The sequence below is a fragment of the Erpetoichthys calabaricus genome, chromosome 17 (genome assembly GCF_900747795.2).
Source record: "Erpetoichthys calabaricus chromosome 17, fErpCal1.3, whole genome shotgun sequence".
Taxonomy (NCBI): domain Eukaryota; kingdom Metazoa; phylum Chordata; class Cladistia; order Polypteriformes; family Polypteridae; genus Erpetoichthys; species Erpetoichthys calabaricus.
Genome location: NC_041410.2, coordinates 81,526,368 through 81,547,203, shown reverse-complemented (window position 1 = coordinate 81,547,203; position 20,836 = coordinate 81,526,368). Strand labels below are relative to the sequence as shown.

The 20,836-nt window shown below is 40.2% G+C and overlaps 1 protein-coding gene across 1 annotated transcript in view; it reads right to left on the bottom strand.

Moving 5' to 3' along the window:
* LOC114667470 (aminopeptidase N-like) overlaps nt 1-18,785 on the bottom strand; it is a 108,394-nt gene extending 89,609 nt beyond the window's left edge. The window contains exons 1-3 of the mRNA XM_051920884.1: nt 18,134-18,785; nt 10,622-10,764; nt 175-311 (exon numbers count right to left, since the gene is read on the bottom strand). Coding sequence (XP_051776844.1) covers nt 175-311; nt 10,622-10,764; nt 18,134-18,720 — 867 coding nt within the window. The 5' untranslated portion in view covers nt 18,721-18,785. The remainder of the gene's footprint in view (nt 1-174; nt 312-10,621; nt 10,765-18,133) is intronic.
* Between the last annotated feature and the right edge of the window lie 2,051 nt (nt 18,786-20,836).

Genomic DNA, 20,836 nt, shown 5'->3' with positions numbered 1-20,836 from the left:
ATATCCTGCTATGTTTCATTGTATGTATTTATGCTGTTTTTGTGTGTGTTAATCTTTTTATTGGCATTGCATTACTTTTAGTATTCTGAAGGGAAATGAAAGTAAAGACTTTCATTGTACTAGGTATACATGACAACAAACTTGAACTTATTAAAAATATGTTGATCATATTACCTCTCCTCTTTCGTCCGCTGCAGATATCATCTTAAAGTCACAGATTATAAAGGCCAGCACATAGGTTGACATTTTCTCTGTTCCTTCGAATGTAGTGATTCTCCGCCTTCCACCTTCTAGGGTCTTGATAGCAGAGCCTGTTAGAAGACATTGTATGTGTGTAACTCAAGCTGCTGACTGCCAACACACCAATACTATTGTAACAGGATTTACTGTATAAAAAATTTAACACTGCTTTGTTGAGATGTTTGTTAACTTTTTATTATCAGGAAGAACACACAAGGGACAAACTTGTAATGATGACCTGTCATAGAGCTCAACTGCATGGGATGCGACTGAACCTCAATATGTCACTCAACTACATTTCAGTTATGCTTTCTTCACTGACTAGTGTTCCTTCCAGTTATGGTTACTGGCTTCTCAGGATAGACTCTAAGTCCCAGTGACAATGAAATTAATTAAGTGGGTTCAAAATATAGTGGGTGGAATTCTCACTTGGAACATCTACTTTTTTTTAAATTTCATATAATGGAAAAACAGAAGTGAATCTGCTCAAAGGAGTCAGATAACGTCCTATTGACTTTGTCTCCTTAGCTTAAAACATTATAAATTTAATTAAAAACAAATCACTAAGCTGGGAGCAGACTAGAAAATTCTCTCAAGTTACACTGAAAGCTTGAAGCGCAAGCTGTTAGAATTCACACCTTGAGATTTATTCTTATAGAAGTGGGATTTTAACATAATGTCATTATCTAAGCTACTACCGAGACCGTTCTTGCATTATTTGCTATTTTGTATTGAGCATTTTATCATATTGCAAACTTTTACTTAATTTTAAAATGAATCTGATTGAATAAAAATTGGACATTTACAGTGTTTGATTTATTTTTATGGAATTTTTTTTGAACACCTAATGTGTCAGAAGCAACTGTCCCATTGATTGGTTACAACAACTAAAAGCCATTTGTTTCTTGGATTTTTTAATCAGTCTCGAGCTGCTCTCCGTGAGAGTTTTTTGACCATCTCACACTGCTTTAGCTCTTTGACATTTGTGGATTTTCAAACATGTGCCTTTTACTTCAGGTCCTGCCACAGCATCTCAGTTAGCTTTGACTGGGCCATTCCAAATTAGAAAACCTCATTTTCAGCAGTCCTTTGGGGATGTGGACTTCTTTGTGTGCTTCAGATTATTTTCAAGCTTCCTTGTCTTATGGACAAATGACCTGGCAGTCTCATGAAGAATCTTCTGATACACAGCAGAATTCAAGTCGACCAGGTCTTGATGCAGCACAGCATTCCAAACCACAACACTGTCACCACTATTGGTCTTTGGTGTGATTCTTCTTAATGAGAAATTAAACTTTAGCTTTTCTAGGGACATAATGTTTCTTATTTAATTACAAAATGTCCAACTTTCACTCATCTGTCCATAGTTCCAATTGTCAAATGTCAATTGTTCCAGAAGTTCCACAGATTATCCAATCACATTTTGGCCCATCTGAAGATGTTCTTATTAGTGAGTAGTGGCAACTATTTCATATTTGTCCAGTTTTAATTTAATTGTTCAAGTAAAGGACTTTAAATCTGAGAATGCAGTCGTTACTCAAGGAGTTCCGCAGGGTTCTGTTTTGGGGCCGCTTCTTTTTCTCATATTTTATATTTTCCCAATAGTTAATATCTTTCGGCACCATGGTATTAAACTTCATTGTTAGGCTGATGACACAGAGCTTTATCTATCCACTAAATTCACTTCTGCTTTCCCTCCAAATACTCTTATGGCATGTCTCCAAGACATAAAGTCATGGATGATTCACAATTTTCTCCAATTAAATAGCAATAAAACTAAGGCACTCCTCATTGGTTCTAAATCTACACTCGCTAAGGTTAACCAGTCTTCCATTTTAATTAACGGCATTGACATAAATATCTCTTCTTAGGTTAAGAGCCTGGGCATCATTCTAGACAGTACCCTCTCCTTTTCTTCCCATACAAGTAATGTTTCTCGGACTGCCTTCTTTCATCTCCAAAACATTTCTAGACTTTGCCCTGTTCTTATGCAACACAGTACTGAAGTATTGGTTGATGCCCGAGTCAATTCACGTATAGATTATTGTAATGCTATCTGGCATCCCACAAAATCTTATCCATCACTTACAACTTATTCAAAATTCTGCTGCTAGGATAATAACCTGCTGTTCTAAATCCACTGAACATATTACACCTATTCTCTCCCAGCTTCTCTGGCTCCCTGATAACTTCAGAATTCAATACAAAATACCGCTCTTAACATTTAAACCTCTCCACAACCTCACTGATCTCCAATAGACTTACACTCCCTCTCGCTCACTCACATCCTCATCTTCAGCTTTACTTTCTGTACCACACATCAAACTCTGGGAGCTGAGCTTTCTCTCATAGTGCTCCTCAACTCTGGAATTCTCTTCCCTCTCATATCCGTCACCTCGACTCAATAACACAGTTTAAAACTGCCCTCAAAACTTATCTCTTCAAACTGGCATACCAATTATTATTGTTTTTTGTTGTTGTTGTTCTTTATCTCGCCTTATACAATTTCTTGTATTAGGAATTTGTTAGTTTTCGCATACCCCTTGGAGTCAGAGCTCAGGGTCAGCCATTGTACAGCGCCCCGGAAGCAATTATAGATTAAGGGTCTTGCTCAAGGGCCCAGCAGAGTAGGATCTCTTTTGGCAGTGACGGGGATTCAAATCGGCAACCTTCTGGATACCAGCACAGATCCTTAGCCTCAGAGCCACCACTTCGCCCTTAAATTTAACACTATTAATGCCTGTTATCTTTGATGGTTGCTACTACCTCTGTACCTTATTGCTATATGATTGCATTGTCCTCTTTGTTTTTATATTTTATTACTGTTGTTTAATTTCATTGTAAGGTATTGAGTATTAAGAAAGGCGCCTAATAATTAAAATGTATTATTATTATTATTATTATTATTATTATTAATTCTAAGGAAATATGTGAGTATATTTGAAAAATGTTACTTGTGGAATGTTACATATGGAGATATTGTGGCTATCCCCCAGTTTTAATTAATTTTGTCTCAGTTCTTTCTCACATGGACAGGCTGGCTGTAAATATCATTTGCTGCACCTCCAGATCTTTAAAACTCTTGTTCTGTTGTTTATCAGGCTACACTTTTTTTTAGAATGTAAGAATTCTCTTTAGTTATGGCATGATGCATATCTAAAACCTATTATAGTGCTGACAGCTGTAGCTTGGCAGACAGGGGCAAAGTTAAACAGGTTAATTTTATCCAGAGATGGCCTAAGTCAGGCTTTATTATTAACTGACTAACCAATCAGGTGACCCTAACTATCAGCCGGATTTATCAATTCACAAGGTTGGTTAATGTTTAATTACTTTTTCCACATTCGAGGATTAAAATTACAAATACCAACCAAACCAGTCATTTGGAAGAAGCCCCAGAGTTTAGGCTTGATTGTCTTCTGTGAACAATAACAACACACTAAAAGAGCAGGCAGGGGTCACAGGCACTGTGTGAGTGTGTATTACATAAGCTATGATGAAGGACCAGGTGAGAACCAGAGTTGCAGGGGGATTTATATAATGCAGTACAGGAGCTAGGCCGTTCAGGTCTCTAGTAATGTGTGCACTGGAAATCGAAACTCTTTGGCCTTGTCATCAGCCTTATGCTATCACCAACAGGGGGCAGTATGCCACATAGTAAACCAAGGTACCCTGGAAAGGTTATTGACAGATGTATCTATAAATTTATGGAAGGGGCACAACCTGAAAACAGAGAGAAAAGGACATGAAACAATAATCATGGTCAAGAAACTGAGAGAATCAGTAACTTGAGCCAAGAAGAAAGACAAAAATCCTAGTCAGACCAGAAAAAGAATTCAGAACTAGAAAGGCTCTAAACATAGCAATAAACAATTCTAACACTAAAGTTTAAGTTAACTCCACATTTACAAACAAACCAGGAAGTCCAAAGGAGTGACCTTTAAACTCCATGACCTATGATGTCACACCATGTGTGACCTTGACGCTACCTCTAACAACCACATAGCAACTATCAACACTAAAGTCCCAAAATTGTGGTACCTATAGAAAAAAACAAAATGGTGCTGTGAATTAGCACATAAATAGCTAACATAAGTAAATATGCATTGGATTCCTGGGTCTCAAAAATTCCCAAAATTAGGCAAGATGTCGTCCACGGAGTATTTTGCTTTTCGCATTTACTTTGATTTCTTGCCAGATGTCACTGCCATTTTTGCCGTTGTGTGCGCCTTGCTACTCACGTGAGTGCATAGAATCTTGGTCAAACCAATGAATCTAACTTTCCTTCTAGCAATGAGAGTCCAACGTAATAGTTGGTTTTGTTACAGTTTACAGTTGATTACTAACGTCAACTCCTCCTTTTGACAAAACTCGACATTAGCCCTGAAAGAGTTAATTATTTTTAGATCCCTTAGGAGCAATGTAAACGTTAACGTTATACAAAGATATTATCTGTCTGTTATACCTGCATTGTTATCACTCTTTAATTTAATATTGTTCTTTATCAGTATGCTGCTGCTGGAGTATGTGAATTTCCACTAGGGATTAATAAAGTATCTATCTATCTATCTATCTATCTATCTATCTATCTATATAGAAAAGTTCAAATTGAGAGTCAAATCATGACAATATTAGTCATGATTGTGATTACAGCTGCTGTAATCAAATAATTGTGAAAAGTGACAATAACTCTGTCCAATTCAGTACTCCCATTGTGTCAAAGAGCAAGCTCACCTCGTGGCAAACTGCTCTGAACAGCACTGTTTAAGTGCACAGACATAGCCAGTGAGCATGTGAGTCCATTGGCCAATCAGAGGCATTCATGTCATGTGACTACTTGCAGCCGGTGGTGCTGAAGGCTTTTTTTTAGAGATCTGATCTCTAGCAACATCTTTTAAGAAGTGTGAATTTCTCTCCAGCTTGCTGCAGCTTCTAACAAATTTGAGGAGTGTAACACTGAACACGTTGTTTTAAAACCAAACCCAACATTACCATCTGTCAATTTTCAATTATTTGGATTTCAAGAGAGATAAATTTGATCAAAAAGCATACCACGAAAGGTGTGCAGAATGACTGCTATAGCACCACCCTGAAACACAAGCAATCTATACAAGCATCCAAAATTCAACCACATAGTGCAGTATGAGGAGTGTGTGAAAGCCAAGCAAGAAGTGTAAACTCACAGTAACGTTATGGCTCAACAACAAACAGCCATTACTGGTTTACTCAATAAAGCATCTCTGTATCCAGCAGGCACTCAAAGGCAAATTGAGATAATAGAAGCCATCACATTTTATTTTGGCTTTGATTAACACTGTTTACAGCAAACACTTTTAGAAAATGATCAACACCCTGTAAAAGAAATCCATCCTCACCCAGTGCAATTCTTTTCCCAACTTGCATTGCCTTCACTTTGTTCCAATTGTAATGGGTCTAAAACAACTGGCACATTATTGTTGAATAGAACTATTGAACCTTACCAAAGTCTAATGGTTCATTATACTGATACTAGTAAGCCCGCGATTCGCCAGCAAATCGGAAATCCAAGAATGGCAATCAGTTTCTGTTCCGTCCGATATCTGGATGGATGACATATCATGGTGGGTGGGTGCGTCTGGGGAAATGTCATTTAATTACATACGCATATCTGTAGTAAAGCGGTCTCGTTTTGTGGAGACGTGATTCCGTTGCCTTTGCTGACACCGACTGCTGGCAGAGTGGAACACAGCAAGTTCAGCCCTGCGCCCTGCGTCCATATCCGGTTTACGCCGTGTAGTTTGGACATCTGGGGAGTCCGTACTGTAATACTGTAATGTGATTCACATATGCACTGAATCCTCTCGTTTTTGTTTTCTCTGTGGACGCCGCTGCGTTTGACTCTGGACTCTGGGGCAGGTGCCAAACTGAATGACCGTTATGTGATCTACATTACTGGCACAATGGATCAGAGCAAGTCTAGTTTACAGGTGGCGGGCTCGTTGCAGTGTGGCAGTGCGCATGACATCTGGTTTACAACCTTCTCATTTCTGTGTTTTCTGTGAAGTGTGGCAGTGCGCGTGCACCTCGATGCGCCTTGCGCCCAGCACCCTGCGTCCATATCCGGTTTGGCAGTGCGCGTGACATCCGGTTTACAACCTTCTCGTTTCTGTGTTTTCTGTGCAGTGCGGCAGTGCGCGTGCGCCTCGATGCGCCCAGCGCCCTGCGTCCATATCCAGTTTACAAACTTCGGTTAGTAAGATGGATGGAATTTAACTTAAAGACAGATGCTTGCAAATGGCATACTTTCCCAAGACCATACAAGGGACACAAATGCTCGAGAATTGAGGGAAACATTGGCAAAAAAGATTATATCACTAAAGATATTGGTACAAATGTAGTAAATGGCTTTGCTATCAAAGAGTCCAGGGCTTTGGCCATATGCTGCACTTAGAAATTGGGGAGCACCCTACCATGTGGCTATGCTGTTGCAATATTACCATATCTTTTGTGCAATCCTTCATTATAATGATGCAGTAGTCACAAGGTATCATAGCAGGCAGTAGCACCTCTCAAAAGTGTGGAGCCAGGAACCTGCACTGTTCTACGTGTGTATGTCTGCCTGTCTCTGCTGGCACCACACTCATTACAATGTACAAAATCGTCATTAGACTTCAGTTACCTTGTGCTACTGAGTTCCCGAATTGATAACAGAAATTTTAGCTTTTATTTTCTTTCAGTGTGAAGTCTTCTGTTCAGTTTGTTTTGCTCTATCCCTGAAACCTCAGTGGGGCTTTAAAGTGCGCAGACTGGAGGAATTGGGGGTGGGTGATTTAGGAAGAAGCCCTTTGGCCTCACTACAAACTTTTTAACACGTGGGCCCCAGAAGTATCTTCTTGTTTGAGAATCACATCTGGAGACTAGTGGCGAGCATGATGGAGGGCTGGGTTATGACTCTGTGTGGAGGATACGCTCTCGTCAGTTGAATAGTTGAAAGGTGTAGCAGGCTAGAGTCGGAGAGGCCATGGGAGGTGCTTGAAGGATGGAGCCTCAGACACAGTGGCATCTGCTGATAGGCAAGGAAGTCTGGGAAGTGCGAAATCTGGAAGAGGAGGCAGTTTGTGTCTGTGGTGACCAGAAGAGATGGCAGACCAGGGGCACTCCCATTGTCCTGATAAGGATGCTAAAAGAGTAAGGAAGGTACGCAGTTGGTTTTACCTCTCCACTTTGGATTTTAACATATTTATTGGGTTTCTATTATTGTTTTGAACAGCCTGAGACACTGACTTTGTTTTTAGTAGCATTTATTGAACAATTTTTTTTTGAAAAGAACACTGTTTGCACTACTATGACCACTTTACTTCGCTATGTTTATAATAAATTCTTATTCTTTTGACACAAAAGTCTCACTTGTTTGTTCCCTTGACCTGGTCCTCTCAGGATGTCGACCAAGGCTACAGCTCTGCGGTGTCACACGTAGGAAAGGCAAAACTCCCAAAATGGTGGCAAAAACCAGTTTATAACAAAAGGCTCAAGACAAAACCAGTCACAACCAGGACTGTCAACATCTGGACTGATGATGCAAAAGCTAGTCTGCAGGGCTTCTTAGAGGCCACAGACTGGAGCATTTTTAAAAGGGCCACTAACGATATTCATGAATATACAGAGACTGTGGGTGACTACATTAGCTGGTGCACGTCCATATGTGCCCCTCCCAGGACTGGGTGTATGTTCCCCAACCAAAAATCTTGGTTTAATGGGGATATAAAACAGAAAGTCAGGAAGCGGCAGGGGGCCTTCAAATCAGAAGATCAAGTGGAGTATAAGAGAGCCCGATATGAGCTGCAGAAGTCCATCAGAGCAGCAAAAAGGGCTCACTCACAAAAACTTGAAGGCTATTACCTTAACCACAACACGCACAGCATGTGGCGGGGAATTCAATCTGTCACAAACTACAGGATAACCACAACAACTACAGATCTCTAAGATATCACCCTTCCAGACAGCCTAAACACCTTCTATGCCAGGTTCGACAGGCTGAATACAGACACACCCTCAAAGGAGCCCTGTGACCCCACAGACACTGCCTTTCAGGTGACACACAAACAGGTCCTGAACACCCTGGTGGGACCCGATGGAGTTTTTCCCAGAGTTTTGAGGGACTGTGGAGACCAATTAGCTGGTGTGTATGCTGACATCTTCAACCTGTCATTATCCCAGGCAGTAGTCCCCTGTATTTTTAAACCCTCCACTATTTTACCAGTCCCCAAAAGATCAGACACATCTACTCTAAACGACTTCAGGCCAGTGGCACTCACATCAATCGCTATGAAATGTCTAGAAAAACTGGTTCTCACGCACATCAACCATATGGTCCCGGACACTGTTGACCCCCTCCAGTTTGCCTACCTCCCCAATCGATCAGTGGATGACGCGGTAGCAATAGCCCTACATCACATTCTGAAACACCTGGAAAGTAGCAGAACGTATGCCAGGATGCTTTTCCTGGACTACAGTTCTGCTTTCAATACTATCCGCCCGGAAAACTGTTCAAGAAGCTGACAGACCTTGGCGTCCCAACTCCTACCTGCAACTGGATCCTGGACTTTTTGACAGACAGACCACAGGTGGTGAGAATGGGAGGACGAGTGTCTGCTGAGCTCACAGTTAGCACAGGATTCCCACAGGGCTGTTGCCTTAGCCTCAAACTTTTCTCTCTGTACACTTATGACTGTGTCTCCACTCAGGGCAATACCATCGTCATTAAATACGCTGATGATACCACCATCTTGGGGCTCATCAAGGGGGGGACGAGTCAGGGTACAGGACCATGGTAAACAACATTCTTGTCAACGGAGAGGAGAATGACCTCATCCTCAACATAGATAAGACCAAAGAAATAATATTGGACTTCAGGAAGAAACCTCCCCCTCTACAGCCTCTTATCATCAAAGGGACTGAGGCGGAGAGGGCCCACAGCCACAGATTCCTGGGATTGCAGGTTACATCAGACCTGAGCTGGACTCTTAACACCACAGCCACAGTGAAAAAAGCCCAGCAAAGGCTCTATTTTATTCAGCTGCTCAGGAAAGCTGGCCTGAACCATCGCCCTCTCACCCAGGCCTACAGAGGACTGATAGAGAGCATTCTCACCACAGGCATCACTGTCTGGTATGGAAACACCACACAAGCAGAGAGGAAGGCTTTGCAAAGAGTCATAAAAACTGTGGAGAGGATCATAGGGACAAAACTTCCTTCCATGGATTTTATGTACACATATCGTTGTCGAAAAAGAGCAGAGGGAATTATCAAGGACTCACTCCATTAAGCTCACTCTCTGCTCAGACACAAAAACTGTACGTACAATCTGAGACACAGCAGAGTGGACAGCATCATCACTCACAGAACAAGGTTTTTCAATAGCTTTTTCCCCGCTACAGTCAGACTGATGGCAAAACAAAATTATTGAATATGTGCAATAACCTCACACTACCTCACTTCACTTATCATGTAAATGACGAGTGAAAAATGTGCAATATTTTAACTGGGTAATACCTACAATATATTGTATTTTTTTGTGTGTAGATATTACCACATTTCTGTATAGTGCTGGTATAACCTACATTATTTATTATTTTGTTTTACTGTTTTTTAATCTTTTTTTTAAATGTTTTACTATGACTTGGACAGAGCTCTGCACAAGAATTCCAGTGTGCTTTAACTGTTGGTTTTATGCACAAATGGCAAATAAAAGAACCTTGAACCTTGAAAAACATTCCTCAAAATGGTGATGCAATGACATTATGAAATAAATAATAAAAATATTGATAACAGTAAAACAATACAATAAAAGAAATAGAATTAGGGAGGTAAAACATTTTAGATTTATTGCAGTTATGTATGTAGAAAGAGTACTGTATATACAGTTGCTAACACAACACAAACCATACATTACATTACAATTCTATTTATTTAAACTAATAATTGCAGTTATAATATTAGGGCAATGATAGGCAATTATGACTTTTATGATCGTACACCACAAACTCACACACACACACCTTTACATTCATTCAGGGCCTGTTTAGAATTTCAATCAATGTAACTAACAAACCTTTGAAGATGTGGGAGGAAAGCCAATGTACATGGAGTATACATGGATAAAATTCCATACTGATATGGGACAATGTGCAGACCCCACACAGCCAGTGACCATACAACGGTTTCAATGCAGAGCACTACACTGTTCTTAAATATTTCATTTTTTAATTAAATAAAAAAAGATCTTGAGAGATCATTTTGTTGGTCGCATTTCAAACAAAACATGATTGCACAACTTGTGAAAATGATAACTGGTGTGACCGATAACACGTCTCATATGCTAGCCCCTTGTCCCCTCACTTACTTATGTTTTGGGTGTTGGACAGCGCTGTGATATTGCTCTCGTGGATCAGAGTTATATTGTATTTGGCCTTCATAGATGGCTCATCAAAGCATGGAAATGTCTTTCTTGCACTTGTAGGTTGCATCTGGGTAGTGGCCATGATTCTGGAAAAGAAAGCATAGAGGAAAAGGTCAGAGAAAAAGCTAAATTTCATTCATATCACCCGAAAAAGATCTACGAATATTATTTTATTTAATGTTTTATTCAGTCTACTGTTCTTGTTTTCTAATGTTGCCTTGAAGTCCAGCTGACACAGAGTCAAGTCTGTGTTTAAACAACTGACCCAAGGACAATCATCCTACAATGAAACTGGCGTCTTGCTAATATTAATTCAGTTTCAGTGTGTATATTACTATGACTGATCATTGGATAGTTGGATGTTCTCTACTTGGCTGTAGGACATGCAGAGTTTGCCATTGTTAGTTTCACACCTGCGCCTTCACAGTTGATACTGGTTGATGAAAATAAATCACACATTCAAAGGTGGAATAACTAAATCAAGTAACTACTTGAGGCTCCAAACTTAAGGATAACCCTGAATGGAGTTTATCACCTTAACAGAAACTTTACTTATAGACATTGTGATGGACGGGAGACATGGGCAGGTGTTCCAAACGGGATGATGCATGATTCATTACTTGGCTGGGAGGTCGCTGTACTGAATGGGCGGGAAGAAAGGGAGCTTTGTTGTTCTCAGCCTTTGCCAGGAGGTTGGCAGAAGGTGGCCACCTCTGAGTGAATATGCTATCTTCCCAATATGGATGGACTGAAATTCCTTACCTAGCTGGGAGACCATTGAAATAAAGGGACAGCGAGAGATGATCCATTCGGACCTGTGTCTCCCCCGATATGCTAGAGGGCATCATCTCTGGGCTAGGATTCCCACATAGACACCCACAGGGCATGCTGGGACCTGTAGTCCCATGGAGGCCGCTGGAGGAGCTGCTGGGATTAGCAATCCCTACTTTGTGGGGCTTCCAACGGGTTATGCCTTAAAACAGGAAGTACTCTTGGGTCTGAGATATAAGAAGCTGCTTGACTTCATCCAAGTGAGTTGGATTTGGGTATGGAGGACAGACAACTCCCTGTGGAGAAAGAAGGAGTATCTCAAATATTGTCGCCTTGAATAAAGGTATCAGGTAAATAACGAAATAAAGTTTTTCCATACATGCAGGACATGATTGATTGATGATTTTCCATGGCCTACAATCAAAATTGCTTGAATGTTTATTACTATCTTTAAATCTCCTTTTTTTCTTTTAAATAAACATGCCTGTTATCTAATATTTATTTGTACATCTGTGGTTTGAGGGGTTGAGAGGTTGAGTGGGCTATCCTCCACCTTGTCAAACAACTATGTTGACACAAAATGCTGTATGCTAACAAGTATTTAAGTACACTGAGGTGCCCCTTCAGTGAAGGTGAGTGGACATGTGACAGCTGGACGCCACGATAAACACAAGACACTGACAGATGGAGCACAAGCAGCTGAAGTGCTCTGCTCAGAACTCAACAGTTGAACCTTTACACTTAGACCTTCACGTCCTGCTCCTTACACAATGGACAGCACTTCTCCTAAAGTGTCCCGTATTTCTAACTTAATGCAAGATAAACAACAGGGCCACACAATACCTTTAAAAGCGTTCCACAAAGAAACAACCTTCTCTTGAAGAAGGCGCAATATGGGCTGAGCAGATCCATAACACCAGCAGACTTATCAACGCGCCCATAGCTACCACTAACGACACAACCACACAAAAAAGAGGATTCTGCGCTGCACCATCCCCCCCCCCCAGGGAGGCTACGGAGGCCCCACAGGTCCACAAAGATAGTACGAAAGGCGCAGGCGTCACCGCCATATTGTGTGTGGCACTACTGCGGAGTGAAGGCGCAGACGTCACCGCCATATTGTGAGTGGCACTACTGCGGAGTGAAGTTAGGAATAATGTGCTGCTTGGGATTGTACAAACCGCTGAACGCTTTACACCAAATTCAAACACAATACAGCTCAACGATACAAACACAAGCCCACCTGGATAAGATCAATGAACGCAGGCACTTAGAACGCGCGTCTGAAACTGCGGAAGCAAAGCAGGCACGGGTTCAAAACAAACGAGCTCGACTGACGGATATACAAACACGAGCCCGCCTGGATAAAATCAATGAACTCAGGAGCCTACAACGCGTGTCTGTAATGCTGCGGGCAAAGTGGGCACGGCTCCAAAACGAACGAGCTCGACTAATATATTTCAGGATACCCAACGCCGGGGGTAGGCGAGCGAAGCGAGCAGGGGGCGGAGCCCCCTTGTATGTGCTAACCTGCAAGTGGCTTAAAATGTACAAATAACTGTTTGTTAATAGGTCACATAAATGTCCAGTGCAGTACAGAAAAACAACAATAATAAGCAAAATGGGCAATTAAGCAATCCTTCATTTGTTCTGATTGGTATTGCCTGAGATCTGTAATGCCCTTCTGTTCATTTTTAAACCCACTTATTTCATCTCAAAGTCGAGGAGTTCAGTGTCTAACCCAGCAGCATCAGGCACAAGGCAGGAATTCAACCAGGACAGGGTGACCATACAAATCAAGACGCACTCACAGTGGGCCACTTTAACTTCCTTAGTGTCATGTTTACCCCCAGAAAAACGAGACAAAAAGGTTGAAGTTTGTTCAACTACAAAAAATGTTATTTTGTGTAACAGAAGCATATAAATTCTAAAACGTCAACATAAATGCAATGGTAAAGGTATGTCTTAGTGTCCACCGCTGTGCTGAAGCAGTTTTAGTACGCATCCTTTGTGTAATATATTTTTAAAAAGTTACCAATACACAGCCTGGACAGAAGAAGTGTATTTCTTTGCACACATTTATAATATTTTTTCTGTTGCTTGCACACAATAGGGTAGAAAGTCAGAGTCTGAATCACATGATTGACGTGTTCCTTGTGCTACCATAATGCAAGGCTTAGTGACTTCCGCATTTCCTCTGAAACTAACATTTACAGCTGCTTAACATCTTTCCTTCCTCCCACATGACCGCAATCATTTTGCCTTTTTGCCATGTAAATACTGCACCTCGCTAGAAGGTTACATGCCTGAAGTCATAGGCATATCATGGCAGTTTGGTCATATGCTGTTTGCTTCAGCTTCATTATGTATATCAACACATGGTGAATATTTTCATCACTATCCCTCAATTCAAATAATGGTTCTGTTTCAGTTTGGTGAAAAACCAGATTTACAGCATTTCATTTCCACACCATTGTGTGTTTTAGTTGAAGGCTCCACCCCACTCATAAATATTGATGAGTTACCATAGCGTGGCAAAATGCATAGAAATATTCGTGATTTTTAAGCAGCATTATATCATTTTATCCACTAGATGGCAGCCGACCGAACTGTTATTCAGGCTCAGTGTTGTACATCGTCTCATAACAGCCCAAGAGACATCCAGAGTTAAGTGAGATCAGTGTCTAATAAAACTTTTATTCTGCATGACTTTATTACCTCAAATAATCTGGATTTCTTCTCTATCACTGAGACTTGGATTTTAAATGGTGACCCTTCTTGTTTTACTGACATAACTCCACCAGGTTATTCATTTTTAAGCTCTCCTCGCCTGACTCGTCGTGGGGGGAGGCATTGCCACTATTTTTAAAAGTATGTTCTTGTGTCGGACCCTTACAAGGAGTCTGTTTAGCAGCTTTGAACTTCAACTTTTTGAAGTGTGCAGCAACCCTTCTCTGCTGTTTGCCGTGGTTTATAGACCTCCTGTAATTAATGAAACTTTCATCTCTCAATTCTCTGATCTCTTGGCTGATATCACCCTCTCTCATGATAAAGTTCTTATTGTTGGTGATTTCAACATTCACGTTTGTTGTCAATCGAAACCTTTGGTCAATGACTTTTTATCACTTTTGAACTCATTTGATTTTATACAGCATATTAATATGCCAACCCACTCTCTAGGTCACACCCTCGATCTCGTTCTTACTCATGATATTTCAGTGAATAATATTGATTTATGTCATGTTTCTTTTACTGATCACTTTTCTATAATGATGGATTTGAATATTACTGTTGATGTCCCGACTAATAGCTGTCCCCCACGCTGCTCGCGCTTTTTAAATTATTCTATTATATCTGATTTTAAAACCATTTTCTCTCAGCTTTATGTGCATGACCAAAATAATGGCATCGATGATTCTGTCGTAAAATTTAATTCTTCTTGTAAAACGATTTTAGACTCAATTGCTCCGCCCAAGATACGCAGAAATAAGGGCAGACCTGCTCCCTGGCTAAATGAAAATACACAATCACTGTGCCGCGCCTGTCGAACTGCTGAACGGCGTTGTAAAAAAGATGGACTGATTGTCTCTAAACAGATTTTTAGGACTTCTCTTTTCAATTTCCAGACTGAAGTTAAGATAACGAAACAACATTTCTTTGCCAATTTAGTATCCCGTCACTCAAAGAATCCTAGGGTCTTATTTAATTCAATTAATGTGGCCATTCACCCCCACTCTGCGATGGGATCAAATAGCATTGTTCCGTCATGTGAGTAGTTTCTATCATTCTTTGTCAGCAAAATTGATACCATCCGCCGTGGCGTTGTATGAACTTTCTACTGTTAATCATGACATTGTCTTAGAATCCTTTGATCTAGTCTCACTTTCACAGCTAAAAAGAACTATTGACTCCCTTAAACCAGCTTCCAGCCCTCTCGATATTGTACCACCACGTCTCTTAGTGGAAGCCTTTGATGTGTTGGGCCCACCCTTATTAGCCATCATCATTGATTCAATTAGTTCGGGGGTTGTGCCCTCATTTTTTAAACATGCTGCAGTCCATCCCTGTCTCAAAAAGGCAGAATTAGATCATGAAGTTTTAGCTAATTTTCGTCCAATTTCACAACTACTATTTCTGGCTAAAATTCTAGAAAGAATTATTTATAATCAATTGGTTGATCACCTTAACTCTAATAATTTATTTGAGATTTACAATCTGGCTTTAGGCATTATCATAGTGTTGAAACGGCACTCCTGAAAGTGTTCAACGACATCTCTCTTATTAATTACTCAGGTGATGTGGCAGTCCTTCTCCTCCTTGACCTGTCCGCTGCCTTTGACACCATTGACCATGAGATATTGCTGTTGCGGCTTGAACATTTTGTTGGGCTTAAAGGGGCTGGTCTTAACTGGTTCAGGTCATATTTAACTGGTAGACACTTTTCAGTGACTTTTAATTCCTCTTCTTCATCTACTGCTCCTCTTAAATGTGGTGTTCCTCAGGGATCCATTTTGGGTCCTATTTTATTCTCCATATAGCTTCACCCTATTGGAGCGATTTTTAGGAAATTTAACATTTCTTTTCACTGCTATGCTGATGATACTCAGGTTTATATTCCTGTCTGCAACTCTACAACAAATCAACTCCACAACTGTCTGTCTGAATTAAGATCCTGGATAGCTAATAATTTTGATCTAAATCAAAATAAAATGGAGGTGCTTATAGTGGGTCCATCAGCTAAAGCCCAAATTGGTCTTGGACTTCTCGGCTCTTTCTCTGTCTTTTCCAAACCTCAAGTCCGCAATCTTGGTGTTACCTTTGATAGTAACCTCTCTTTTGAGAAACAAGTAAATTCTGTAGTCAAGAGTTGCTTTTTCCAACTTCGTCTATTAGGTAAGATAAAGCCTTTTTTATCTTCTAGGGATCTTGAGATAGCTACTCATGCATTTATTTTTTCTCGCCTCGATTACTGCAACTCGCTGTATTCTGGGATTAACAAATCCCTGATACGCAGGTTACAGTTGGTCCAAAATGCTGCCACTCGCTTTCTGGTTGGGGCAAGAAAGTATGACTATGTTTCTCCTATTTTAGCTTCTTTACACTGGCTGCCTGTCAGTTTTTGAATTGATTTTAAAATCTTGCTGCTAGTTTTTAAATCTTTACATGGGCTTGCTCCTGCCTATTTATCTGAATTGTGTGTCTTACATCAGCCATCTAGAGTGCTTAGATCTTCTGGTCAGCTGTTTCTGGTTGTCCTTCGTACCAAGTGTAAAACCAAGGGGGACAGGGCTTTTGCAGCTGCTGCGCCTCGCCTGTGGAACTCTTTACCTCATCACATAAAGGAGTCGTCTACAATTGAACTATTCAAAACAAGATTAAAGACTCATTTCTATTCACTTGCATTCCGTGACCTTCAGTAATACTGATGGCTTCCTCTTTGTGATTATATAACATTACTTTTATTTTTTATGTATATAACATTACTTCTATTTATTATATATTTTATTTTATGTTCATATATTTTATTTCTATTTATGTTTTAAGTTAATTTGTTCTATTTTTGTAAAGCACTTTGGCCACAGCATTACTATGTTTGTTTTAAATGTGCTATATAAATAAATTCACATTGACATTGACATTAACAGTTTTTACATAGACTTCTGAGCCTGAGAGATGCTCAGGGTTAACTCCAAAGAGGTCACCAACTAACATAGCACTCACTTCTTTGGGATACGAGAGGAGAACACACAGACACGGGGAGTGAGATTCAAACAGCAATGACAGCAATGCTAACTGCAGCACCATCATGTCATGCCTAATCTACAATTCAAGACACGCCAATGAAGAAGGCAACATTACTGATGTAGTTTGGGTTTCTGTTGTCTTGAATCCAAAAAAAAGGCAAACATCTTTGTCAATGTTAATCATCATCATCTTTCTACCTAATGAGTTCTTCCATTTGCGGACATTCAGAACCAGGGTTTTGAAGTGTGTGAGTGAGCAGGACTCAGAGAGGCCATGCCCATCAGATCATAAGTACCTATCCTTGATATCTGATTCCCATTAGACAAAGATTCCAGCAGGTAGGCTCACCTTCCAGAGAACCACTGGCCATGTTCTGTCTGAAAGAAATAATCCTACAGAACTGATCAACAGAGAGTACCAGGTTGTATGCACTCCAAGTAAAAAGAAACAAAAACAAGAAAGTGGTAAGACATGAGACATCGCCATCTTACAGTTGTGCCATACTATATAGGAGCTATTCATTTTGAATAAGCTATCAATGATTTGGGAAAGGAGTCCAATTAGGACTGATACCTTGATGGGTGTGTTGTAAAGCCAGGCACGTTGTAAACTTACAAAACAATGTTAAAAAAGCAGCTGACTGCCATCAGAAATCAAATGGAGGTGATAATAGTCCAACTTTGTCACAATATAATCAAGGAAGTCAATCTGATTGCCACATGTTCCTATTTCTCAATTAAATGCAACAATCATATACAAAGAAATATAGAAGAACATATTGAGAATTATTGCCGTACAATGTCAAAAGAACTTGTAAGGAGAATGGGAGATGACTGCGATGGATGACTCCTTCAAAGAAATTCAGTACACATAAAGCCCATGAGGATGAAGTAAAGGAATGAAATAAGCCCAAAACAGATTGAACAGACGTTCACTTACTTTTTTTTCCCCTTTTCCATGTATTCAGTTCGGTAAAGGCCGTTGCCTCCGTCTGACAGCTCCCCACTAAATTCAGTGTACAGGTCATAGAGTTTGTCAGGTATCAGGTTCTCTTTGAGCTCAACTGTCAGGTACTGAGTATCCTTTGTAAAAAAGGTACTCTTAATCTTTGGTTGGCTTGGAACATCTCGTCCACTCAGCTTTGCATGAAATCCATCAAATGTGACCAAATTCAGATTGTAACTGTGAATGACAATGATGTTTGTCTTTTTAATGCATCGGAAAGAGACGCTGGAGCTCCCCTTGAAAATGTACTGGCCATTGGGTTCGGGAGTCAGCCGAGGCCATAGAGTTATGGAGTACTTCTCTGGTGCCAATGTGTCTGGTAGCCTTATCTCGCTCCACTGGCCCCACGGAGTTGTGGGTGTCGTGCTGGTGGGAATATCCTCGGGCGCCACTGTTGCATTGTGTGTCTCCCTGTACTGTGAGTAGTCCACAAATAAGGCAACAAATGAAGCCAAGGTGGTAGCTGCTAAAAGAATGACAATGCCAGCTAGGCCTTTGCTTACCAGGGTTTTCTTCCCCATGCTAGAGATAGTTGGTCAGAGGAGACACATTCATGAGCTTTTCTGCGTGTCGTCTGCTGTGCAAGAGTCTCACCCTCACTTGCTACACATACTGTACATACTTCTGGTTAATGGATGAAGTATTAAATGTTAAAGGTTGCTCATAAATAATAAAAAGAGACATGCCTACCAATTCTCGCAACTCCTTCACATCCTTATTATCAACGAATCATAAATATGTTTTTTTTTTTTCTCTTTCTTCCTGTCTTGAAAAGGATCTTGAAGAAGTTTCAGATTTCAAACTGGTTTAATTTTTTTTGAAAAACAAGAGTAAAATTATTTTGGAAATATAAAATAGGTGCCCACTTATGAGAATTTCCAAATTTGTAGGTATTTATTAATACATTTTTTCTTAGTGTATTCACTAGACTAGTGGTTCTCAATCTGTGTGGTGGGCTCCCCTAGGGGGGCACGAAGTAACAAAAAGGGGGGCGCGAAGATGTGCAAAAAAGAAAGCAAGAATCAAAAATATGAAAAATACATATATTGAAACCAAAACAGATTAACTTAAACTACATTCTGATACTAGAAACATAAATATAGAGTTAGATAAATGTCGATAAAAGTTAAGTAGGTATAATAAAATATGCATCTATCAGTGGTGCGCCGTCAGGGCCTGCAAGGCCTTCTCTGCTGGCCTAAAAAAATATCTGAATCACAAACTGATGTTAATTATATTTTGTCCATGAATACTTATTAAATAATTCCAAATAGTCTGTTCGCTTCCTTTCATAGCTTTTCCGATGGCTGTGCTGCTTCCAGACTTTTATTTTCTTATTAAAGCATTTAACCAATCACATTTCAGCCATCATTTATTGCCAGGCAGGGTCAAAATCAAAGAAGTCTGCCCGGAGGCCTTCACAATCCGTTCTGCAAGCCCTCTAACACAAAATAAATGTCGATTAAACTGTTGCTTCAACCAATCAGATTTTGAGTTGGTTTCACTAGGGCCCTCTAGCAGGCGTACGGCAACGTCACCGTATTCAGACCCGTTGATTGGATAGGATGGTGTAATATAAAAATCTGAATGAGAGCATCATGGGGCAGCTAGTACACATTGGTATGTTTGGCGGTGAGCATTCCCGTGTCCACTGCTTCTGTCGAGCGGACATTTTCAGCCCTAAAGCGAATTAAAACTTAAGCCAGAAATACGACAGGGCAGGTTTGACTTTCAGCATTAGCTTCGATGGCGATAGAAAGGGACTTCGTGATGGAACTGAAGCGCACGGATAATCTGTACGACAGAGTAATTGAACTGTTTTTGAGGAAAGAGAGGAGGATGGATTTTGTTTACAAATAATCCAAATTTTTGGTGAGTAAAATGTTGCAATTTTCCTAAATAATATTGCAAGTTTATGAGTTGTTATTGATGTTTTTTATGTGTGTCGCAGGCTGTAGCTGCAGTAGAAAGGAACTTGTTCACCCCTGGTTTGTCTATTCAATAAAGGCATTTATTGTAGCTACAGGAGTTATCATTCTGCAATGCAACTGCTCTTTATACTGTATTTCTGCATATTCAGATGGTTTTTATAACCATAAATTAGTTTTTGAGGGGCGGGTTGATTCAGACGGAGCACTACTGAAGGCCTAGGTGTGAAATGCACGGTCCGCCCCTGGCATCTATGATATATCATTAATTAAAAAAGAACAAATTGGTATTAGTGGGCTCCTTTCAAAAAAACGTTAGTGGGGGCGCAATTTAAACTGTTATGAAAACTCGGGTCGCAAATACTTAAAGGTTGAGAAATGCTGCACTAGACTCAATTATTGCTTGTGTTCGACTCCTGCAGCACCGATTTTTATTTACACCAACAAAAGCTTACATTTCACTATAAGATAGGATTGCTTTGCTTTAATAGTTTAAATTCTAAGCCATATAGAATGGCAGCAAGTTTTGGGTAGCACTGACACAACACTGGGGTTCAATTACAATTACAGAGTATTCTTCCAGTATTGACATGGATTTTTCCAGAGTCCATCTATTTATTTAATCTGCTTAGTGCAATTCAAGTTTGATGGGGTCCGGAGTCTATCCCAGCCACATTATACACAAGTTCGGAATCAATGTAGGGCATTT